Raw genomic sequence first — 19,866 nt, forward strand, 5'->3', positions numbered from 1 at the left:
AAGTTCAGCAGCCTTGTTTTATTGTTCCTCTCTCTTATCCCAAGTTTTTGCATTCTGTGTTTAGCTAGCGAACCAATTAGAACTCTCTTGTGATGTTCGGCATGTATACATCTAAGCTGCATAAAAAGTGCGTAAAATGGTTGCTGAAGAAGGAATTGCAGAACCTTCATGAAAATAACGTCTCTTTGGTTTGCATGCATGAAGTTCTTTCAAAATTTGCATTTCAACCTCACATGTTTCTCCTCATTCTACAAAGGCCCAATTATGTTTTATTTCTTGCAATTAAGTCCGAATTAATTGCAACTTGAACCATTACTTGACCTTTTCTTTACTCTTGGACCCTTGAAATTCCCAAATAGTTTAATTGGACTTGAAAAGATTTGGTTAATAATTACTTTTGGGATTGGTTGGTAATTTTCCTTCTTTGTAATTATGCGTTATTTGATTATTTTTAAGTTGCAATTGAGGAAGGATTCGATGATTTTGTGGATTCAAATTGTCTTATTTACATTTTACCGTTAAATTGGTGCATTAATCCCTTGCTTTGATGGTTTTAGCTCAAGTTATCTCTTTCTTTGGTGACTCTAGCCCAAGTTAAGTCTTGTTCACTTTACTAACATCACAAACGGGGAGGTATAAATTCTTTTATCCTTTTTTGTCTCTCCTCTATGTGATCCAACGTGTTAAATGAGAATTGCATGTCTACTTTGCATTCCTTACCTTTCTTTAATTTCTGTCATTTATTTCATTTACTTTTACTTTTTCATTCTTTATTTATGGGGTATGTGTACACCTCTTGGCTTGTAATAGATAGGGCTGTGGAAAGCATTCTTATCCACTTTTCCCCTTCCCCATTTGTTTTAGTTAGTCAATGTAATAGGTTCATTAGCTTGGTTGCTTGTTTTGTTGCTACGTGTTAATTTGTTTTATTAGGCTCTTGCATTTAGTCGAACATGCTAAATGTTATGTGCTACGTGTTTATAGGTGATTGGCATGTCTACTCGCTTTCTATAGTCATAGATGAATGTGATGGATGAATGCGTCACCATAGCTAGTCCAACGCTGGTCATGGTTTTTCCTCTCGATCTCTCACAAGTCCAATGCTTGTGAGAGAAGTTTAGAAAAGGGCTAGTCCAATGCTAGACCCAATAGGCCGTCCCCTCTCGTTGGTACATACTTGCATGTCTCACTACATTTCATATATTTTTCTTAGTTTTTTAGCATTTGGCATGCTTCTCCAATCCTTTCCCCTTCATCTTAGGTTTTTGCATCCTCATGCTAGTTATAGGGTATATTTGTTTGAAAGTCCCCTTTCGGTAGGGGAAACGAGCGAGTGTGGCTACAAAATAGCCTTAGCACGCTAGTTCTTCTTTCTAATCAAAAGGAAAATTAAAATCGTGAGGTTAGGAGTCATTCCCGTACCCGACTTGATGCATTCCTCTAGGTTCATACACTCTCATTTTTATCATATCACTTCCTCACTTTCTTTATCCACATTCTCTCACTACTTATATTTTTCTCAATCCACATGCCATGTTCACACATTTTTCTTCTTTTCCTATCACTTATTTATTTTTCTATCTCACAAATTGCACCCAATTGCACTTATATTTACTATACCATATTTTTATCCACTTGCACACATACACCTTCAATTTTCTTAACTGGCACACTTGCACTTTTCTTACATTTGCACACTTACACTCATACTTGAGTCTTCATTTGCATTATTCATGACCTCTATGAGGGCTTTCCTTACTGGCCATCACAATTCATGTGATTGGGACCAAAAAGCCTCATAAGAGACATTTTAGATTTAGGATTGCATTTTTCTTTTTTCGCATCCATTAGTCATATCCAACATGCAACACATACTTTGGGTAGAAGAATTAGGAAAAGAAAGGCTAAGTCACGCAACTAGCTTTGGCTAGGGTAAGGGAGTGCCTTAGACTTTGTCTTTGCCTTCTCCCTTATCAAATGTGACTCCCGATCCCTTTTTTTGGTTACGTAGATCTAAAATTTCTTTAAAAAGGATTTGTTTACTTTTCTTTCCAAAAAAAATCACTTTTTGGGTGATTTGGTACACCCTAACTCTATACCAAGTGACAACTCCTTTTCTATCTAAAACCCTTTGTTTGGCCAAACCGTCGCATTTCACAATCCCACAGCCTTTTATTTTCACTTTCACACACGTTCACATACATATCCCACACACTACTTTCACACCTCAAAAAGTGGAGCGCGACATGATGCGTGGAAGAAAAAAAATGTTGTAGAATTTATTTTTTAAATTTTTTTTTACATTTAGGAGTTTTTTTCATATAGTGTGGATGAAATATTTTTGGAGTTAATTTTGTTCGTATATTATTATAGTAATGTATTTGAAAAACTAAATTTCGAGAAATAAGCCAATCGATATGGAGCTAAAATTATTCAAACTTAAATTACCCGTACAGCTCAAGTCTAAGTCTGCCGCGGATTTAGCAGCCAATCAACCCACCGTAACTTGCACTTCCAAAATCATTTGTCATTAGAAGGTAAAATCAAATTTAACAAAATTAACCTATACATTCAACTTTTTAACAAATCAGATAGCAGTAATGAACTGAGAATGTCACGTAATGCATGCTCTGGAGTCTAGACACGAACTCTGTTAAAGCACTAGTAACATCTTGTCCTGGATTGGCAGTAAAAATTGAAATATGGGAACCATAAAAGGTAAAATTGGAATATGAAAAAGCATACATAACATATGGTTGAGTTCGGATCCATAAGGAATTAAAAAACTGATCTAGGAGACGAAGCATTGGAACTGACCCCATTCCATATATTTACTGTTGCGTATTTGGATTCAGACAATCTTCTTGCATATATTCTGTAACAAGAATCACTTTCTTACACTTACAAACCCTGCCATCAATTCAATGCCTAATAGATAATACGACTGCAATGCTGAAGAGAACCAGAAGTCCAAAATTACCCCCTGGTAGAATCGTTATCCTGTTCAAAGAAACCTTAAACTTCAGAAACATTCTATTCAATTCCCAAGAGATGCTGACTGGAGGAATCGGAAAAACTGATTAGCTACATGTCTAAAGCAACAAATAACTTTTATTCGGTGACTGTGCTTACAGTAAAACTTAGGAAAGCTTTTGTCTTTTGCATCATTCTTAATGACGTATTTTAATGCTTCACGTGTAATTATCTTTATTAGATTTCAGAAGTAGACAATTTCAGTCCATTAACCAGAAGACATGTAATTCTGGCGTGATAGCGAAAGATAGATAAATGAAAAGGAAATGTGTAACATGGAACGGCAATGAACATCCTTGGGATGGTTCATAACAAAATGTAGCAAACAAGTGTATTCTTTAATCTGTTCTAGATCATTGGGACACAAAAAAAATTCCAGCTTACCTGCGTTTTGTCTGCTGCTGGTAAACATGCATCATTACCGGAGGGAGGATGCCAAAAAGAAAACAATTGGCATATATCCCAGCATAGTCAAGAGCTCTGGAAAATGTAGAGGGAAATAAGGCAGCAACTAGAACAGGAAGACCAAGTACAAAAGGCATCACAAATCTTCTCAATGAATTCCACACACAGGCTGAATTAAATTTGGAACCAGAATGGACATTAAGACCACTGTAAGATATTCTGCCTGCATTTCCTGGGCCTTGTGCATATGTGAATGTCGTCTGCCCAATTTTTCCAACTTCATTTTGAAATCCTTGAGGTCCCTGGCTTCTCATTTGCCTTGAATTAGATTTAGCAAAGATGAACTCTAGTGTATCGGCAAGCTGTTTAGGAAAGCTAACAGCATAACCAATTAAGCTAGTTGCCAGCGCTGAAAATGCAAAGGCTTGAACGGCTGATAAAGCAGAACGGTTTACTGAAAGCAAAAGTGAAATGGGATCCTTAATTGACGATGTATTGTTTGTACCAGCAAGCCCCAATACTATAGTATTCCATGATAGAACCATAAGCAATGGAATACTTCCACCAAATAGTATTGCTTTTCGAGCGTCATGTATAGTGTTCCCAGAAATTTTACAAATAAAAGGAGTGATCACATGAAACCCCAGTGTTAGAACAGCAATGGGTATAGCTGGCAAAACTAAAGAAATCTCCCATGAAGCATACACAAAGGAAACTAAGATATTATTTCGCCCAACAAGGAAACCAATTCCAACAAGTGCTATTATGGAGAAAAGCATCATGATGCATAGAAATCTATTAGCCGAGTCAATGGCCTTAAATGGGAATAACCACAGAGTTAGTCCTACCATAGATGGAAACAACCCATTTGCAATTATAGGATTTAACCATGGGAAGCACTGAGAGACAATAGCACCAATGCCTGACACACAAGCCACTAACAAAGAAAAGCTCAAGGATGCATAAACCAAAGCAACAAAAGTACCAAGACTACTTCCCAATGTCTTCCTAGCAAGGCCCGTGAAGCTAACTTCAGCAACACTATCTTGTTTCATTACTGCAAAGCTGAGCTCTGCAACAAGAATAACAGAAGAAATAACGTAGAGCCAAGAGAAGATTAGGGCAAATGTTGATGGAACTGGACCTGATTTTAGGGTTGCTGCAGGTAATCCCAACATTCCAGGCCCTACAGCTGTTCCCACGATTAAACCCACAGCTCCCCAGAAATTCTTCTCAGGGGTTTCTTGGTGAACTTTTTCAAGGCTGTAAGATTTCTCCAGAGCACAAGCATCATAACCACCATTCTCCAAACTGACAGAGATAGTGGAATTATTCTGATTTTTACACCTTACAGCCAAAGCGAATTGTCGACAGGAATAATCTGTGTGCCATACAAATATTGGGTTCTTGTGCGCTTGAGACATGCATGGGTAGAACCTCCGATTTGTGTAATCTAATAATGACAATTTCAGATTTTGGATGTTTCTTGAGAAACGAAATACGGGTGCGTTCAGCGTCAAAGTAGCATATTGATATGTTAAGATGTTCATTTTCTGGGCCTCTCACCATTACATTCACTTGCTAGTCATTCACCATAATTACAGAAGTTGCAGCGGTGAAGCATCAGGCCTACAGCACAAGAATAAGTTGTTTTTCTTGTATTAATCAAAAAATTCCTTTTAGGTTTTAAGTATTTGAGATATTTGAATAGTTTAATACCTTCAATTAGAGGACACAGTTGTCTATTCCACTAGTTCTCCTTACTTCTTTTTTTTTTTTTTTTTTGAGAGCGGGGAGACAGGTGTCTAATTATTCACAAACTGGAATGGAACTAAGAAAAAATGGTTTCTTCCATCCAGTCATTTTCTTTGATTGAACTACCAAGATGTCCAATCAAACTCAAAAATCCATCGTATCTGATATCTCTAAAATTTGAAGCCAAATGTTCTCTATTTTCTGTGTTCTACATCCCACTTAGCAACAAAATGAGGCAGTTTGCTTGCAACTGGAACTGCTAGGACATATCCACCTGCAAGCAGCTATCCACTGAAGTAGTGAATAGTCTCCTCTACGTTATTACCACGATTGCATTTCATACCATAGATGACAAGCCCAAAAGCAAACACCAACTTTATTGAAAGTTTTTTAATCACGTTCAAGACTAAAACCCAGATTAGCCAAAAATATCATAATATTTTGCCAAAAAAACTTAGCAGCTTATACTAACTAACCTACTACTAATTCCATAAGGCTATAGTGTCAAAGTATAGAAAACCAGAGGAATAATGTCCACCAATTCTCATCAAGTGAACTAAATCATCTTTATTTCATTCACGAACAACTGATTGAGTACTCAGGCAACTGGAAAAGTTAAAATGACCAAATGAAAAATTCAAAATCTATGAAAACACCAATAAATTTCAAGAGAAAAAGAGAAGAAAAACCCCCACAAGAAAGAAAAGGCAGCTAAACTCATCCGGGTTGGGCTTGAATATAGTTAGCATTTACCAAACGAAATAATTTAGACCAGTGGTACTATCATTTATGAGCAATTTATCACAACAACGTCAACGAACAAATCACTGCCACAAGGAAAGGAGGACATTTCCAATAGTACTTGAAAGTTCTTTTATCAATGGAGCATGAATTAAGGCATACTTATCAAACTAATAGAAATTAACATAGTTCCTATCGATTTTTTTTATTACCGTAGTGTATCCTTGAGAGATATAAACGAACCTGCATTCAGTATGGGTACTTTCATTTTCTATATAAGCCGCCGCCGAAGTGGAGACGAAAGTGCCCAAAAATGTCAGGGTTAATGGATTCAGGGGTGCAGGTTACTACCAGCTGGTCCGCCCCTTTCCTAAGGAGGAGTAAATCTCTGTCAAAGTAGCATGGAGTTGAAGGACCTGCGAATCCAGCACCTAAATTCCAGGGACGAATGGAGTTGAAGGACCTCGATTCTAGGGAGTGGCACGGAGTAGATGGCCAGAAACATCACCAAATTATTTAAAATTGCACTGTTATGGTCATTCAATTTTATTTTTTTTTTATAAAAGGTCACCTATCGTCAACTCTTTAATTGCAATTTTAGTACCAATATTTAGGATAATATCAGTTTTAGTCCTTAATGTTTAAATAAAAGCAAATCTACTTCTAAATGTTTCAATTTCTAAACACAATTTCAATTAAAATTGCACTGTTTTGGCCGTTCAACAATTTTTCCCTAAAAGATCACCGATCTTCAACTCTTTAATTGCAATTTTAGTACCAAATATTAGGATATTGATAGTTTTAGTTCTTAATGTTTAGATAAAAGCAAATATAATTCTAAATGTTTCAATTTCTAAGCACATTTTCAATAATTCAATTTCTAAGCATAATGCACGGTGTAATTTTCAAACTTGCCTACAAATGCCCAGTTATTCAAATTCAAATATTAAATATGAAAAGTTATATAAAGGTGTGTCAATATCTTTGTGGTTATGTTTTTGTAGTTTTATTAAGTAGTGAAAAATACATAATTTGTTAAGAAAATGTAAGACAATATAATGAGTAGATTATTGAGATCATTACGATGTTTCTTGTTTCTGCATACAACAAAAATAGAATAAACAAAAAGATACATGTAATTGAAGAGAAGCTAATAATTTTGTTCGTAAACTTTAGTTTGATTGAATCAGATAATCATGCACTTGTTCTAAAAATAAAAGAAATTATAAGAGATAAAATGAAGCTCGATATCTTTTTTTCATGTTCAGCAATTGATATATGCTATAGATACTAGATGAAGTTAATATCTAAATAAATAGCTATAATCATTGAATGAGCACTACAACACATTAGGAGATTGATTCAACAGCTCGGAAGATTGCATTGCTTCTTTTTTTCAACTTTTTTTTGTTCACAACAACTCTTTCATATACAAATTTGAAAGTTGTCAAATAATTATTTTTGGACAAAACATTCTTGAGTAACGTAATTGTTGAAGGCTTATCTAAATAGCTCAAGTGATGCACTTGTCTAGCAGTGAAAAGGGAAGAAAAGAGATTAGAGAAAGAAAGAAAAGTAGTTTTTTCTTTACTTGCTAACTAAACAAAAGTGGCAAAATCATCAGTTTAAGAATGATATATTACTGTATGGCATTGCTTTACATTGGCTAGTTGTAGTTGCACTACCTTGATGTGCCCCAAAAATGTCTTTGTTTTGGGTCGCTCATGACCAAATTTAAGAGTAAGCTCAACATCTGTAAACAATGCTAATTCATGTTGAAAAAGAAGTACATTTAATTGTAAAACATTAAGGACCACTATAAAATAGCAAGTGTGACGACCCCACCTCCCCCTAAGGCGTACCAAAGGGTTCGGCGGACCGCCTGCCCAACTCTCGCCAAGACTCACTCACTCATATCACGTGTATACATCCATGGATCATAAATAACATCGCAATTCAAACTTATAATTTACATTGATGCACAATCAAGGTACAAAGCCTCAATATACCCAAACTGGTTCAAAGTGTATATAATCCAAATACAAGACATTTTATTCGAGGAATAGCGCGAGTATAAGTCAAAAGTCAAAACAACTAGACTACGCTAGTCTTTACACGTCTCACGCCTCGCTCGTACCCCTGTAAGGAAAACAAAACTAACGGAGTGAGCCAAATCTCAGTGAAGTTCCAAATATCAAATTGGACATCAAACAAAGTAATAACAGTGTGATAGTGAAATAGCGAGCAAACAAGTCCAATCAAAGAACAAATCCTTCAGGTAGTCAAGAAATATATATTGATCATATTCACATGTAAGGATATAGTGGCTTATGTCTCGGCTCCATCCCAGCTTGATCGATTGGTAGTTGACACTCCGTCAACTTTCAAGTAATAACTAGTCCAGAAAGAAAACCTCACTTCACGCTAGTCTCCGTCCACCGATCAACCCCCTTTTCCGGGCTTGCACGCCACATGAAACACGGGTGGTAATATTCGAGTATACCGATTAGCCGAGGAGATAACACTCCACTCGACATTACTAGTTACCCAGGGTTCGTTATCTAATCGACTAGACCCTTGCCGACTCAACTCGATTAAGTAGCCACAGGGTTTCTGGAATTCCAGGCAAGATACAAGTCATATGCATGTAGAACAAGTCAAGTGAAATCGATAAACAATAACAAATCTGGATAGGGCAAGTGCGATAAAGTACACCCTTACCCTATCAAATCACTTATATATCATGCGAGGACCCGAATTTTTCTCACTTATAATTCTATTTTTATGGCTTAATTAATTATTTGCCCTCCCGTTTTCTTCGAATATTATTTTCTAACGTCTTTAGACCTAATTTCATAAATCTATGGGTTTGTTATATTTTTAAAATGTCTCATTTCAAAAATTAAATTTTGGAAGCCGTTAAGTGAAAATAGTGCACGTGCGTTTGGAACGATAACCGATTTGAGGATACACTAAGCTTGGAAAAAAAAATTTAGAGATACGTACATTAGGATTAAAATAGATATTTTTATATTTAACTATTCAAGTATTAGTTAGTGAAGTTATCGTTATAAGAATTCTTGGAGATTTCGCCGTATCGCACGAAAATTGAAAGTTCACGTATACCGAGACGGAGCGGTAAATTGGAGATTTGAGAAATTATTCTAGACTATTAAGAGTGAATAATATTAACATGAAAACAAGTGCATTAGAGGTTTAGTGCACAAGTGAAACAAACCCGAGGAGAAACGAGCGCATACGCACGGTTACGCGCGCTCTCCTTAGTTGACTTTTGGAGCATTTTGGGCCACACATTCTTAGGCTTCTCATGGGAGCATCACCCCAGATCAAAACCCTCCACTTTATCACCTCAAACAGCCATGCAACTCTTTCTTTTCCTTCTTCATTCCAGCCGTGCAACTCCAAGGAAAAACAAGACCAAGTTCTTCATTTTTCCTTCATCGATTCTTGCTTCAAATCTCCACCAAATCACCTCAAAATTTAACTATACTTTGCTAAACACTTGGTGATCATCTTAAGCTAGAAAAGGGGCTTCATTTCCACAGTTTTCTTGAGTTTCAAAGTGACCAAAAATTCTGATCTAGTCATCAAGAGAGGTAATGAACGATCAACCTCTTAAACCTTTGTTTATGGAAGTTATCTAGCACTTATAAGTTCATAATTTCATGTGGGTAGCTTTATTTATGTTGAATTTTATTGTGTGGGCTCTATGAACTCCCACTTTTGATGGAAGGACTGATTTGATGATTGATGATGAAATTAATGGTGGTTTAGTGCTTAAATTAGTGGATTAATGTTGTATTGTTGGTAGAAAATCAAAAGGAGTACTTGGACCAAAAGTGACCATTTTGCCCCTGCTATATTCGAGCACTTTGGTGCAAATTTTTGAGGTTATAATGGCTTTTTTATGTTTTTTATATGTTATAGTGAGTGTGTGAAAAGTTTCATTGAAAAATAACATGATTTGGTTGGTTAAATGTGTTGAATTCCAAAGTTCACCAAATCTGGAAAATTTTCCCAGATTGCCCAGGCAGTCATTTTGTTTCGGCTATATCTTTTTGCTCTGATGTCAGAATTGAGTACCGTTTATGGCACTAGAAACTAGACATTCCCAGCTTTCCAACGGTATAAAATACGCATCCTGATTCCACCTGAGCAAACCGTACCACTCATTTGAACTTGACTGTTCTGTTTCTCGGGTTCACTGGAAGGCAGAATAGGAACTACAACTTGATGCTCAAATTGGGGCTAGTTGTGGACAGATTTCGAAAATGGTTTCTTCTGAGAAATTGTAGCTTTATGAATGTTTTTTCTAAAGCCACCAAACTACGCTCAATTCTGTGTTGAATTGAGTGAGTTGTGGCCAAAGTTTGAAACTGACTCAGTTATGAAATTCTTCATTTTGGACTGATCCTTAACTAATCTTAGTTTGGGGTTTGTTATCCGAAATATTTGGTGTTAATCACCTATCAAATAAACCTTGGACATATCTTAACATTATCTACTGAAATGAACCATGTTTGAGGTGTTTTATTGGCCAAACATTTTGAAAACGGAAGTCCAAGGCAGATTTGCCGAGGAACTTCTTGGGAATTTAGTGATTTTGTTAACCAACTTTTCGAATGAATTTTCCTACGAAATTTTGTAGAGGAATATCCCTTATATGGTAGGATAATACTTCCAAATTTGGTGCCATTCTGAGTCCATTCCGATGTTCAATCAAAGTCCCAAAGTTGTGAATTAAACTTGGAATTTACTTAACAGTTTCACATTTTCACTAACTTTGAGCTACCATATCTTGGTGCTCAAAACTTCGATTCTTGTTCTGCTTGTTTTGTTTTAAACTTTGATTGTAACTCTAATTGAGTTACAAATTTTGGAGGCTGGTTTGCAACGTGTGAATTTTACAGAATTTCCAAAGTTGCCCAAAAACCAACCTTGAAACTGTCTTGGTATTCTAAAGCAGTAACTTTGAACCAACTTTTGAATGTCATCCATTTGGAATCATGGAAAAGTATCTTCTAGAAACTTTTAGCACTTTAGAGGTAGTTTCCAACGGTACTAAGTTTTCCAATTTTGGACTTATAGAGAGTGAGATCTGATTTTTCAAAGTTTGCTTGTCGAATCTGAAATTTCCGAACTTAAAGGAAATTGAGGGTTTCAAACTCTCCATTTTCCTCCGATATTGCTAGACCATTTTACACTTGATTTCAAAGGCGAAAATCAGATTTCTCTTGTGTTTTTGAACGCCACTTCCGAACCTCGATTATGAATGACTAAGGCTCAATTTATGAATTCTCCTTAGAGTGAACACTAGTACAATGTTCTCGATGAGTAGGGAATTCTAAGTGATAGTGTATAATAGTTAATGGTTATTTGCCCAGGCGCTCAAGGGGACCTTCAAGAGAAACTCGAAGCAGACGCCTAAACACTTGTTCGAGCACGTACTCACTTGTTGGAATAGGTGGGTGTTCCATATAGGAGTACGTAATTTGAAAAGTCCATGACATGCTTATCCCATGATTATTAAGTGTTAAGTGCCACATGTTAAGTATTTACCACACTCATGCATATTTAAGTAAGGTATACTTGAATTACTCAACATTTTTTTTTAAAACAAAATCAAGTAGACATATATATGTGAACCACTGTCTACCCGGGTACTAATCTAATGGACGGGAATTCCCTAGCATCCAAGGCTAGACACCCACGAACGTCCCTCGACAACTACCGAACTGACTCAAAAACCGTACTTGGATAGCCATGCATGGCCGCTAACCTGTCTGCCACCATGTTTGCTTCTCTGAAAATGTGTGTAATTGTCCCAACCACCTGCCTCAGTAGACGGCGAATCTGACGCAGCAGATTGCAATGCGCCCACCCTCCCAACGCCGACGAGTTGACAAGAGATACCAGAGCCGCCGAGTCTACTTCCACCAACACCCCCTGAACCCCCCCGTGTCACACATTCCCACAACCCTTCCTGAAGCGCCAACGCCTCGGCCCCCAGTACCCCCTTCTCCCCAAACTCCTTGTAAAACGCGAAAATAAGCCTACCATCCGAGTCCCGCAAAACTCCTTCTCCAGTCGCTCTGTCATTGATCACGCTGGCGTCTGTGTTTAATTTGCTCCTATGGGGTGGGGGCCTGTGCCAGGAAACCACTGTTGGCCGCCATTGACGGGTGACCGAACTAGCCAGCCTTGCCCAAGTGTCCTCCATGTCACCATAGAACCGCGCCTTCCTCAGCCTCCCCGCACGGCCCATATCCTGTATGAAGTTGTCCACCTCCCAACTAACTCGCTGCGCAGAGAATGTCTGACCTTCGAAACGTGCCTTGTTTCGACCCTTCCAGAGGAACCACCATATCAGAACCGGAAGGATACATCTGATATGAAAGACCGGCAACCGTGGAAGTGATGCAGCCCATTTCTTCCATAGACTCTCCGGCATAAAAACATGAAATACTTGAAATGCATATATTTTAATTACTTGACATAAAATGCTTGAAGGGCATATTTACATGACTACTTGAATTACTTGATAAGAAAAAATGCTTAAAAAGCATATTTACGTGATGTGTTTAAATGATTAATTATGCTATGGAAGCATAAGTCGATTGGAGTGAATCTCCTCGACTCTTACATGGTAATAGTGGGACATGGCCAAAGGCGGCCTATTAAAATGATATATGTCTACCAATTAACCGTAATTACTACCGTTAACTGTTTACCATTTACCATTTACCGTTAACCATGTTTACTTACCGTTTTCTAATTTATTTGACTACTTGCTTACTTGATTACTTGATTACCGTAAATTACATGTTCACATGAAATTATCAAATATTGCTTATGTGTTTATGTGTTAATTGTTGCTAGAAATTGCTCATATGAAATTGTCCACCATTTTAAGGCGAGTGTGTACTTTATCTCACTCGACCTACTCAAATGATAAAATTTTACCATTCATCGATTTACTTGATTACTGTGCATGTTGTAAGCTCTAAGCTGAACTTGGGCCCTGCCCTTGGTTACTGACCTACTCGAGCCAGGACTGCGCTCGGTCGGGTAGGTTGGAACCCTGGGCCACCGTTTCGGTATACTCGAGTACTACCACTGGAGGGATAAGGTGATGGCCAGACAAACCGAGGGGATCCAGAAGTTATAAGGTGCAGATGACCGACATGGTTCTAATGGAACACCGTATCCTTCAATGTGTGTTTATTTTTACATAATGATAACCGTTTCATGCAAATGTGCTATACCTGTGATGTGCTCAAATTACTCGTAGAATGATAATTGTCACATGTTCTTATGTCAACGTGCAACCCTGAACCATACATGTGGTATGCTCCCTTTACTTGATTTAATAGAACTGCTAGAGTGTCTTGGAACCTCACTGGGCTGTGTAGCTCATTCCACGTTGTGGATTTCTTTTACAGGGTTCGAGACCAAAAGTCCCAGAGAATAGTACTAGATTGCTTTCTTTTGAAAATCTTAAGTTGTATTATAGCGGATGGCTGTAGTACATATTTCATTGGGTTGTATTTAAGCTTGAAATTTAACTTAATGTAAGTGTGAGATATTTTGGAGTACTTTAATTATGTATTGAAGTTGTTTAAAGTATTTCGAGTTTTGAGTATATGGATTGTACCGAATCCTGGCGAGAGTTGGGCAGGCGTCCCGCCGATACCCTTGGGTTCACCCTTGGGAGAAGTGGGGGGCGTCACATATCACGTAATCACGTTGGTCAAAGATAAATCACAAATATCAAGTTCAATCAGATATTTGGAAGCACTTACAAAAAGTGTGCCTCTAGTGTTCGCGTCTGGGTAGTACTCCGGGTTTGGAGTCCAAATATACGATAAAACTTAACTTAAGAACTTTAAAAATCGACTAAGGTTCGAAACGTAGACGTTTCGTTCAATAAGAATCAAGAAATTGAAATTCACTTGGAGAGTAGTCATGAAACACTTGCTCGCTTTTTAATGTGACAGCCCCACCTTCCCCTAAGGCGAACCAAAGAGGTTAGCGGACTGCCTGCCCAGCTCTCGCCAGGACTAACGGTGCAGTATAGAGTGATCTTTCACGTTCCGAAACTTTTAACGCGCGCAAATAAGGCAAAAGGGCAAAATAGCCCAAAATAAAAGAAAATGAAATCTGGAGTCGGCCATGAATAGTAACCGACTCGTCCGAACCCAACCAAACATCGAATTACATATACCACATAACATTTAGCCTTTACAAACCAAAAATGACGTTTAAAAGTGATACAAAAGTCACTACATATATGGTTTGCCAAAACAAAAGTGAAAACGGCCCTAATGATACATTTAGGGTCCCATTTTATACACAATACAAAAGAGTCATTCATCTAGTTCATTCGGCAACCATTTATCAAAATTCATTCCAAAAGAGTCATATTCCTGTAAGGAAAACAAAAGGAACGGGGTGAGCTAATTGCCCAGTGAGAATACAACTCAAGCAATCAAGTTCATGGATACATCAAGCTTAACAGTCCAATTTACCAAAATAAATAAAGCCACACATTAATAATGAGGATAAAAGGATACGGGTGGCTCTCAAGAGCCCTTTTCCTCGTTTGAATTCTTGATCAGGTCTCATTGACTCTCCGTCAATGTCTGAAAGGTAACCAACCGTAGACTCCTCTTAACTTCCATTCCCTTCCTCCTAACATTCGTCAACCGGGCCTGAAATCCAAACACTTGCATTGTGGTATTACTCGAGTAAACCGGAATCAAGAGTCTCTCATACTACAAGATTCCCTATGATGTTGCCCCAAGGCACATTAATTGGCACGACCAAGCCCTCGCCAGCTCGATTCAATCAATAACCAATGGGGTTGAGCTCATGGATAATATTTGAAGTCATGTATTTCATTTCATATAACATTTCATATAACATTTCATATAACTTTCCAATAACATGCGAAACAATAAGTGAAAGTGATAAAGTACACTCTCACTTGGATCAATCAACATTCAACATCTCAAGTACAAAGATCAAAGCATGTAATAGCACATAAGTGAGTAGTACACTCACCAAGCTAGCACAATGTGGTTTCAAACACTTTAGTCAAAAGAACGTTGTGCACCACCGTCACGCCCTAAAAACATGCAAACAAATACAATGAGACTCGATAACGAGTCATAAACCAAGGCCAAACATGACCCCAATAAGGTTCCATAAACATTTACAAACAATAGAGGAAACCAGAAATTTCGGAAATGTAACTAGCATTGGTCCGGAAAAATACAGTTTTGACGTCATTTTGCGGTAATAGCACAAATTCCACTACGAGTATCGGATGAGGGTGCAAGACCCACCATCTCGAAGCTAAAAGACAGGGCTACAACATCACCGAAGGTCACTCAACCCAGATTTGAGTGCAAACAGGTCAAAAATGCAAGATACTTCATCAACAATGTAAAACAGATTCACCAAAACGCGTTCTAGCGGAAATATCATAACTCAGGCTCTACATGTCCAAATCCAGAAATTCCAAAACCAAATGAAAGCTAAGATATAGGGCTAAATTTCATCAGAAGGCCTCAACACTCAATTCGGAAGCAATTCCAGTCAAAACAACCCATTACAGTCGCAAATCCCAATTTCGGGTAAAACAGAACAGCAATAGTATTTTCGACTTATCTCACTCCACACAACTCCGATTGACCTGAAATTTTGTAGGCACCTTTAAAATGTCATTCCATACAACTTTTATGTTTTGATCTAAGGCCAATTCGGACTCTATCTAGTACCTAAAAATTCGGACAGAATGTACCCTTAAGAACCCTAGATTTTCCAATTTTCTTCCAAAACAGAAATTGGTTGCAATTAATCACTTTTCCCACCTCCTTAAGTCATTATAGATCATTTCCATACATCATAGATAGCCACACCATCATGCTTGAATTAAAACAGAAAATTCCCCAAAAATAATAAAAAGTCATCAATTCAACCACAAATCAAGAATTAATCCATAAACTTGCATCTTCTACTTCCACTAAACATGATTTGAGCATCAATTAAAGAAGGAGGGTGGTTCTTCACAACTTACCTTTAAAACAAGAGAGAGAGAGCTATGGACCACCTTAACTTTCCAAATAACTTCACCAATCATCTTAAAATCACTAAGTGGAGGAGTTTTATGGAACAATTGGAAGATTAATCGGTTGATTTGAGAGATTGAGAAAGATTGGAGACCAAAATTGTGAAGAGTTTTTCTTTCCTTTGAGCTTCAAGAAAGTCGGCCACCCTTGGAGGAATTTTGATGATTTTTGGGTCATTTTTGGTTATTTAAGTCAATGGTAAGAAAGTCTTAAGGTAGCCCAATCAAATGGTGACACTTGTCACCTTTAATTAAATGCTCACCTACCTTGTCTCCCTTATATCAATCCACTTAGCACTCTCTACTTATCTCTTAACACCCGATAAATTAATTCCAGTATTCAAAACTTAATCTAGTTGGCCGAATTTTTCCGGACTTTTCGCACTAGTGGGTCCCACGTCCGGTATCTGCTCTTAATTTCTCAAAATCTATTCGATACTAGAAAAATCATCTAAAATTATATCTGCTCTTAAATTTATCTAGAAAAATTTTCTAATCACGAAAATGTAGAAAACAAGTCATGAAAAATAATAAAACTTAGAAAATGAAAATTACGGGTTCTCACATTTAAACGGTAAAACTTTGTAACATTTATACTTGGAAATGCCATTTGATTCAAAAGTACAAGGAAAACATACTTCGAGCAGTCATTATTTTATTTTTCAAGGGTACAAGTTCGGCCAAATCCTTACTTATATACCTCGGAACGAGAAGACGCAAGTATCCTAGGTGGTTCAGGTAGTAATCACTCTTAACTCTTACTCAAGTCGCAAGTATATTTTTCTAGTCCTCGAGCGTAAATTTGGGCAGCATGCCCTTTGTATTTTCCTATTTCCAGCCATTTATGGCTTCATTCCTTTCCTCAATTAAGTCCAAAGTTACACACAACACAAATTCATTTCAATAGCCATTCAATAGGCTCAAGATAATAAAAGGACCAAAAATCAAGCTAATAACAAGTGTGGAAATGAAATTTAACAAAAGATAGATTTGATGTGTTTTTGCGGAATGGATACATCTGAGGCTACGCTTATCGGATTGAGGTGAAACTTATACCATTTCGAAGCTAAGACATAGGGCTACAATTTGGATGAAGACCACTTAGTCCAAATTGTGACGACCCCACTTCCCCCTAAGGCGTACCAAAGGGTTCGACGGACCGCCTGCCCAACTCTCGCCAGGACTCACTCACTTGCCCTCACTCGAATCATGTGCATACATCCATGAACCATGAATAACATCCACAATTCAAGCTTATAATTTACATTGATAAAAATCAAGGTACAAAGTCTCAATATACCCAAACTAGTTCAAAGCGTATACAATCCAAGTACAAAACATTCTATTCAAGCAATAGCGCGAGTACAAGTCAAAAGTCACAAACAACTAGACTACGCTAGCCTTTACATGTCTCACGCCTCGCTCGTACCCCTATAAGGAAAACAAAACTAACGGGGTGAGCCAAAGCTCAGTGAAGTTCCAAATATCAAATTGGCCAACAAACCAAGTGATAGCAAAGTAATAGTGTAATAGCGAGAAAACAAGTCAAATCAGGGAAATAGCATTTTAGCTATCCTGGCAACATCAAGTTCATATTCACATGTAAGGATACAGTAATTCAGGTCTTGGCTCCGTTCCAGCTTGATCGATTGGTAGTTGACACTCCGTCAACTTTCAAGTAATAACTAGTCCAAATAAAACCTCACTACACGCCAGTCTTCGTTCACTGATCAATCCCCTTCCTCGGGCCGGCACGCCACACGAAATACGAGTGGTAATACTCAAGTATACCGTTTAGTCGAGGAGATAACACTCCACTCGACATTACTAGTTACCCAGGGTTCGTTATCTAATCGACCAGGCCCTTGCCGGCTCGACTTGATTAACTAGCCATAGGGTTTCTGGAATTCCAGGCAGGATATAACTCATGTACATGTATAACAAATCAAGTGTATCCAATAAACAAGAACAAGTCATGTTAGGGCAAGTGCGGTAAAGTACACCCTTGCCCTATCATTCATGCATCATGTAATCACGTAGGTCAAGTAAGAAACTCATGTATTAAGTGCAATCGGATATTTGTAAGCACTCACCAAAATGTAATGCTTCAAGTATTCACGTTCAGTTATACTCCAGGTTTGGAGTCCAGATCTGCGGAAAAATTCAGTTTGAGAACTTTGAAACATGACTAAGATTTGAAACTTAATCATTTCATTCAATAAGAATCAAATAATTAAAGTTCATCTGGAAGACATTCGTGAAAAAAAAACTTGCTCGCTTTTCAGACTGGAAGATTTTGTAGTAAATATACTTGGAAATAACATTTGAGTCGAAAGTGCAAGGAAAACGGGTTCACATTGGTTATTATGTCTTTTCCTCAAGATACAAGTTCGGCTAGGTTTTAACGTATGACCCTCGATAACCAAGGTAGCCAAAGTCCTAGATGGCTCAAGTGATATTCATCTCAACTCTACGCAAGTCGCAAGTGTATTTCTATAGTCCTCGAACGTAAATTTGGGCAGCATTGCCCTTTGTATTTTTCCTATTTCCAGCCATTTAGGCTTCATTTGTGAGAACCCGTAATTTTCATTTTCTAAGTTTTATTATTTTTCATGACTTGTTTTCTGCATTTTCGTGATTCGAAAATTTTTCTAGATAAATTTAAGGAGCAGATATAATTTTTAGATGATTTTTCTAGTATCAAATAGATTTTGAGAAATTAAGACCAGATACCGGACGTGGGACCCACTAGTGCGATAAGTCCGGAAAAATTCGGCCAACTAGATTAAGTTTTGAATACTGGAATTAATTTATCGGGTGTTAAAAGATAAGTAGAGAGTGCTAAGTGGATTGATATAAGGGAGACAAGGTAGGTGAGCATTTAATTAAAGGTGACAAGTGTCACCATTTGATTGGGCTACCTTAAGACTTTCTTACCATTGACTTAAATAACCAAAAATGACCCAAAAATCATCAAAATTCCTCCAAGGGTGGCCGACTTTCTTGAAGCTCAAAGGAAAGAAAACTCTTCACAATTTTGGTCTCCAATCTTGCTCAATCTCTCAAATCAACCGATTAATCTTCCAATTGTTCCATAAAACTCCTCCACTTAGTGATTTTGAGGTGATTGGTGAAGTTATTTGGAAAGTTAAGGTGGTCCATAGCTCTCTCTCTCTTGTTTTAAAGGTAAGTTGTGAAGAACCACCCTCCTTCTTTAATTGATGCTCAAATCATGCTTAGTGGAAGTAGAAGATGCAAATTTATGGATTAATTCTTGATTTGTGGTTGAATTGATGACTTTTTATTATTTTTGGGGATTTTCTGTTTTAATTCAAGCATGATGGTGTGGCTATCTATGATGTATGGAAATGGTCTATAATGACTTAAGGAGGTGGGAAAAGTGATTAATTGCAACCAATTTCTGTTTTGGAAGAAAATTGGAAAATCTAGGGTTCTTAAGGGTACATTCTGTCCGAATTTTTAGGTACTAGATAGAGGCCGAATTGGCCTTATCTCAAAACATGAAAGTTGTAGGGAATGACATTTTAAAGGTGCCTACAAAATTTCAGGTCAATCGGAGTTGTGTGGAATGAGATATATCGATTTTACTATTGCTGATCTGGGTTGCTCAGAATGTGAAAACTGCGCTTGTAATCGTTTGTTTTGACTGGAATTGGTTTGGATTTTGAAGTTGGTGTCTTCTGATGAAATGTAGCTGGATGTCTTAGCTAACATATGACTTTGGAATTTCGGCATTTGGACCTGTATAGACTGAGTTA

General features: G+C 37.5%; 1 protein-coding gene across 2 annotated transcripts; it reads right to left on the reverse strand.

Annotated features, from left to right (window-relative positions):
• Nucleotides 1-2,844: 2,844 nt before the first annotated feature.
• Nucleotides 2,845-6,425, reverse strand: LOC113722081 (uncharacterized). 2 transcript variants are annotated; one of them, XM_072053410.1, is made up of 5 exons: nucleotides 6,178-6,425; nucleotides 4,583-5,067; nucleotides 4,424-4,510; nucleotides 3,418-3,513; nucleotides 2,845-3,000 (listed from the first exon to the last, which is right to left on the reverse strand). In XM_072053410.1, the coding sequence occupies exons 2-4, from the start codon at nucleotides 4,986-4,988 to the stop codon at nucleotides 3,452-3,454; spliced, it is 555 nt and encodes a 184-aa protein (XP_071909511.1). In that variant the 5' UTR covers nucleotides 4,989-5,067; nucleotides 6,178-6,425; the 3' UTR covers nucleotides 2,845-3,000; nucleotides 3,418-3,451. The 2 variants fall into 2 exon arrangements, with proteins under 2 accessions (XP_071909511.1, XP_071909510.1); XM_072053409.1 differs by having other exon boundaries at nucleotides 4,424-5,067; nucleotides 6,178-6,422.
• Between the last annotated feature and the right edge of the window lie 13,441 nt (nucleotides 6,426-19,866).

Source organism: Coffea arabica, chromosome 6c (genome assembly GCF_036785885.1).
Source record: "Coffea arabica cultivar ET-39 chromosome 6c, Coffea Arabica ET-39 HiFi, whole genome shotgun sequence".
Classification (NCBI taxonomy): domain Eukaryota; kingdom Viridiplantae; phylum Streptophyta; class Magnoliopsida; order Gentianales; family Rubiaceae; genus Coffea; species Coffea arabica.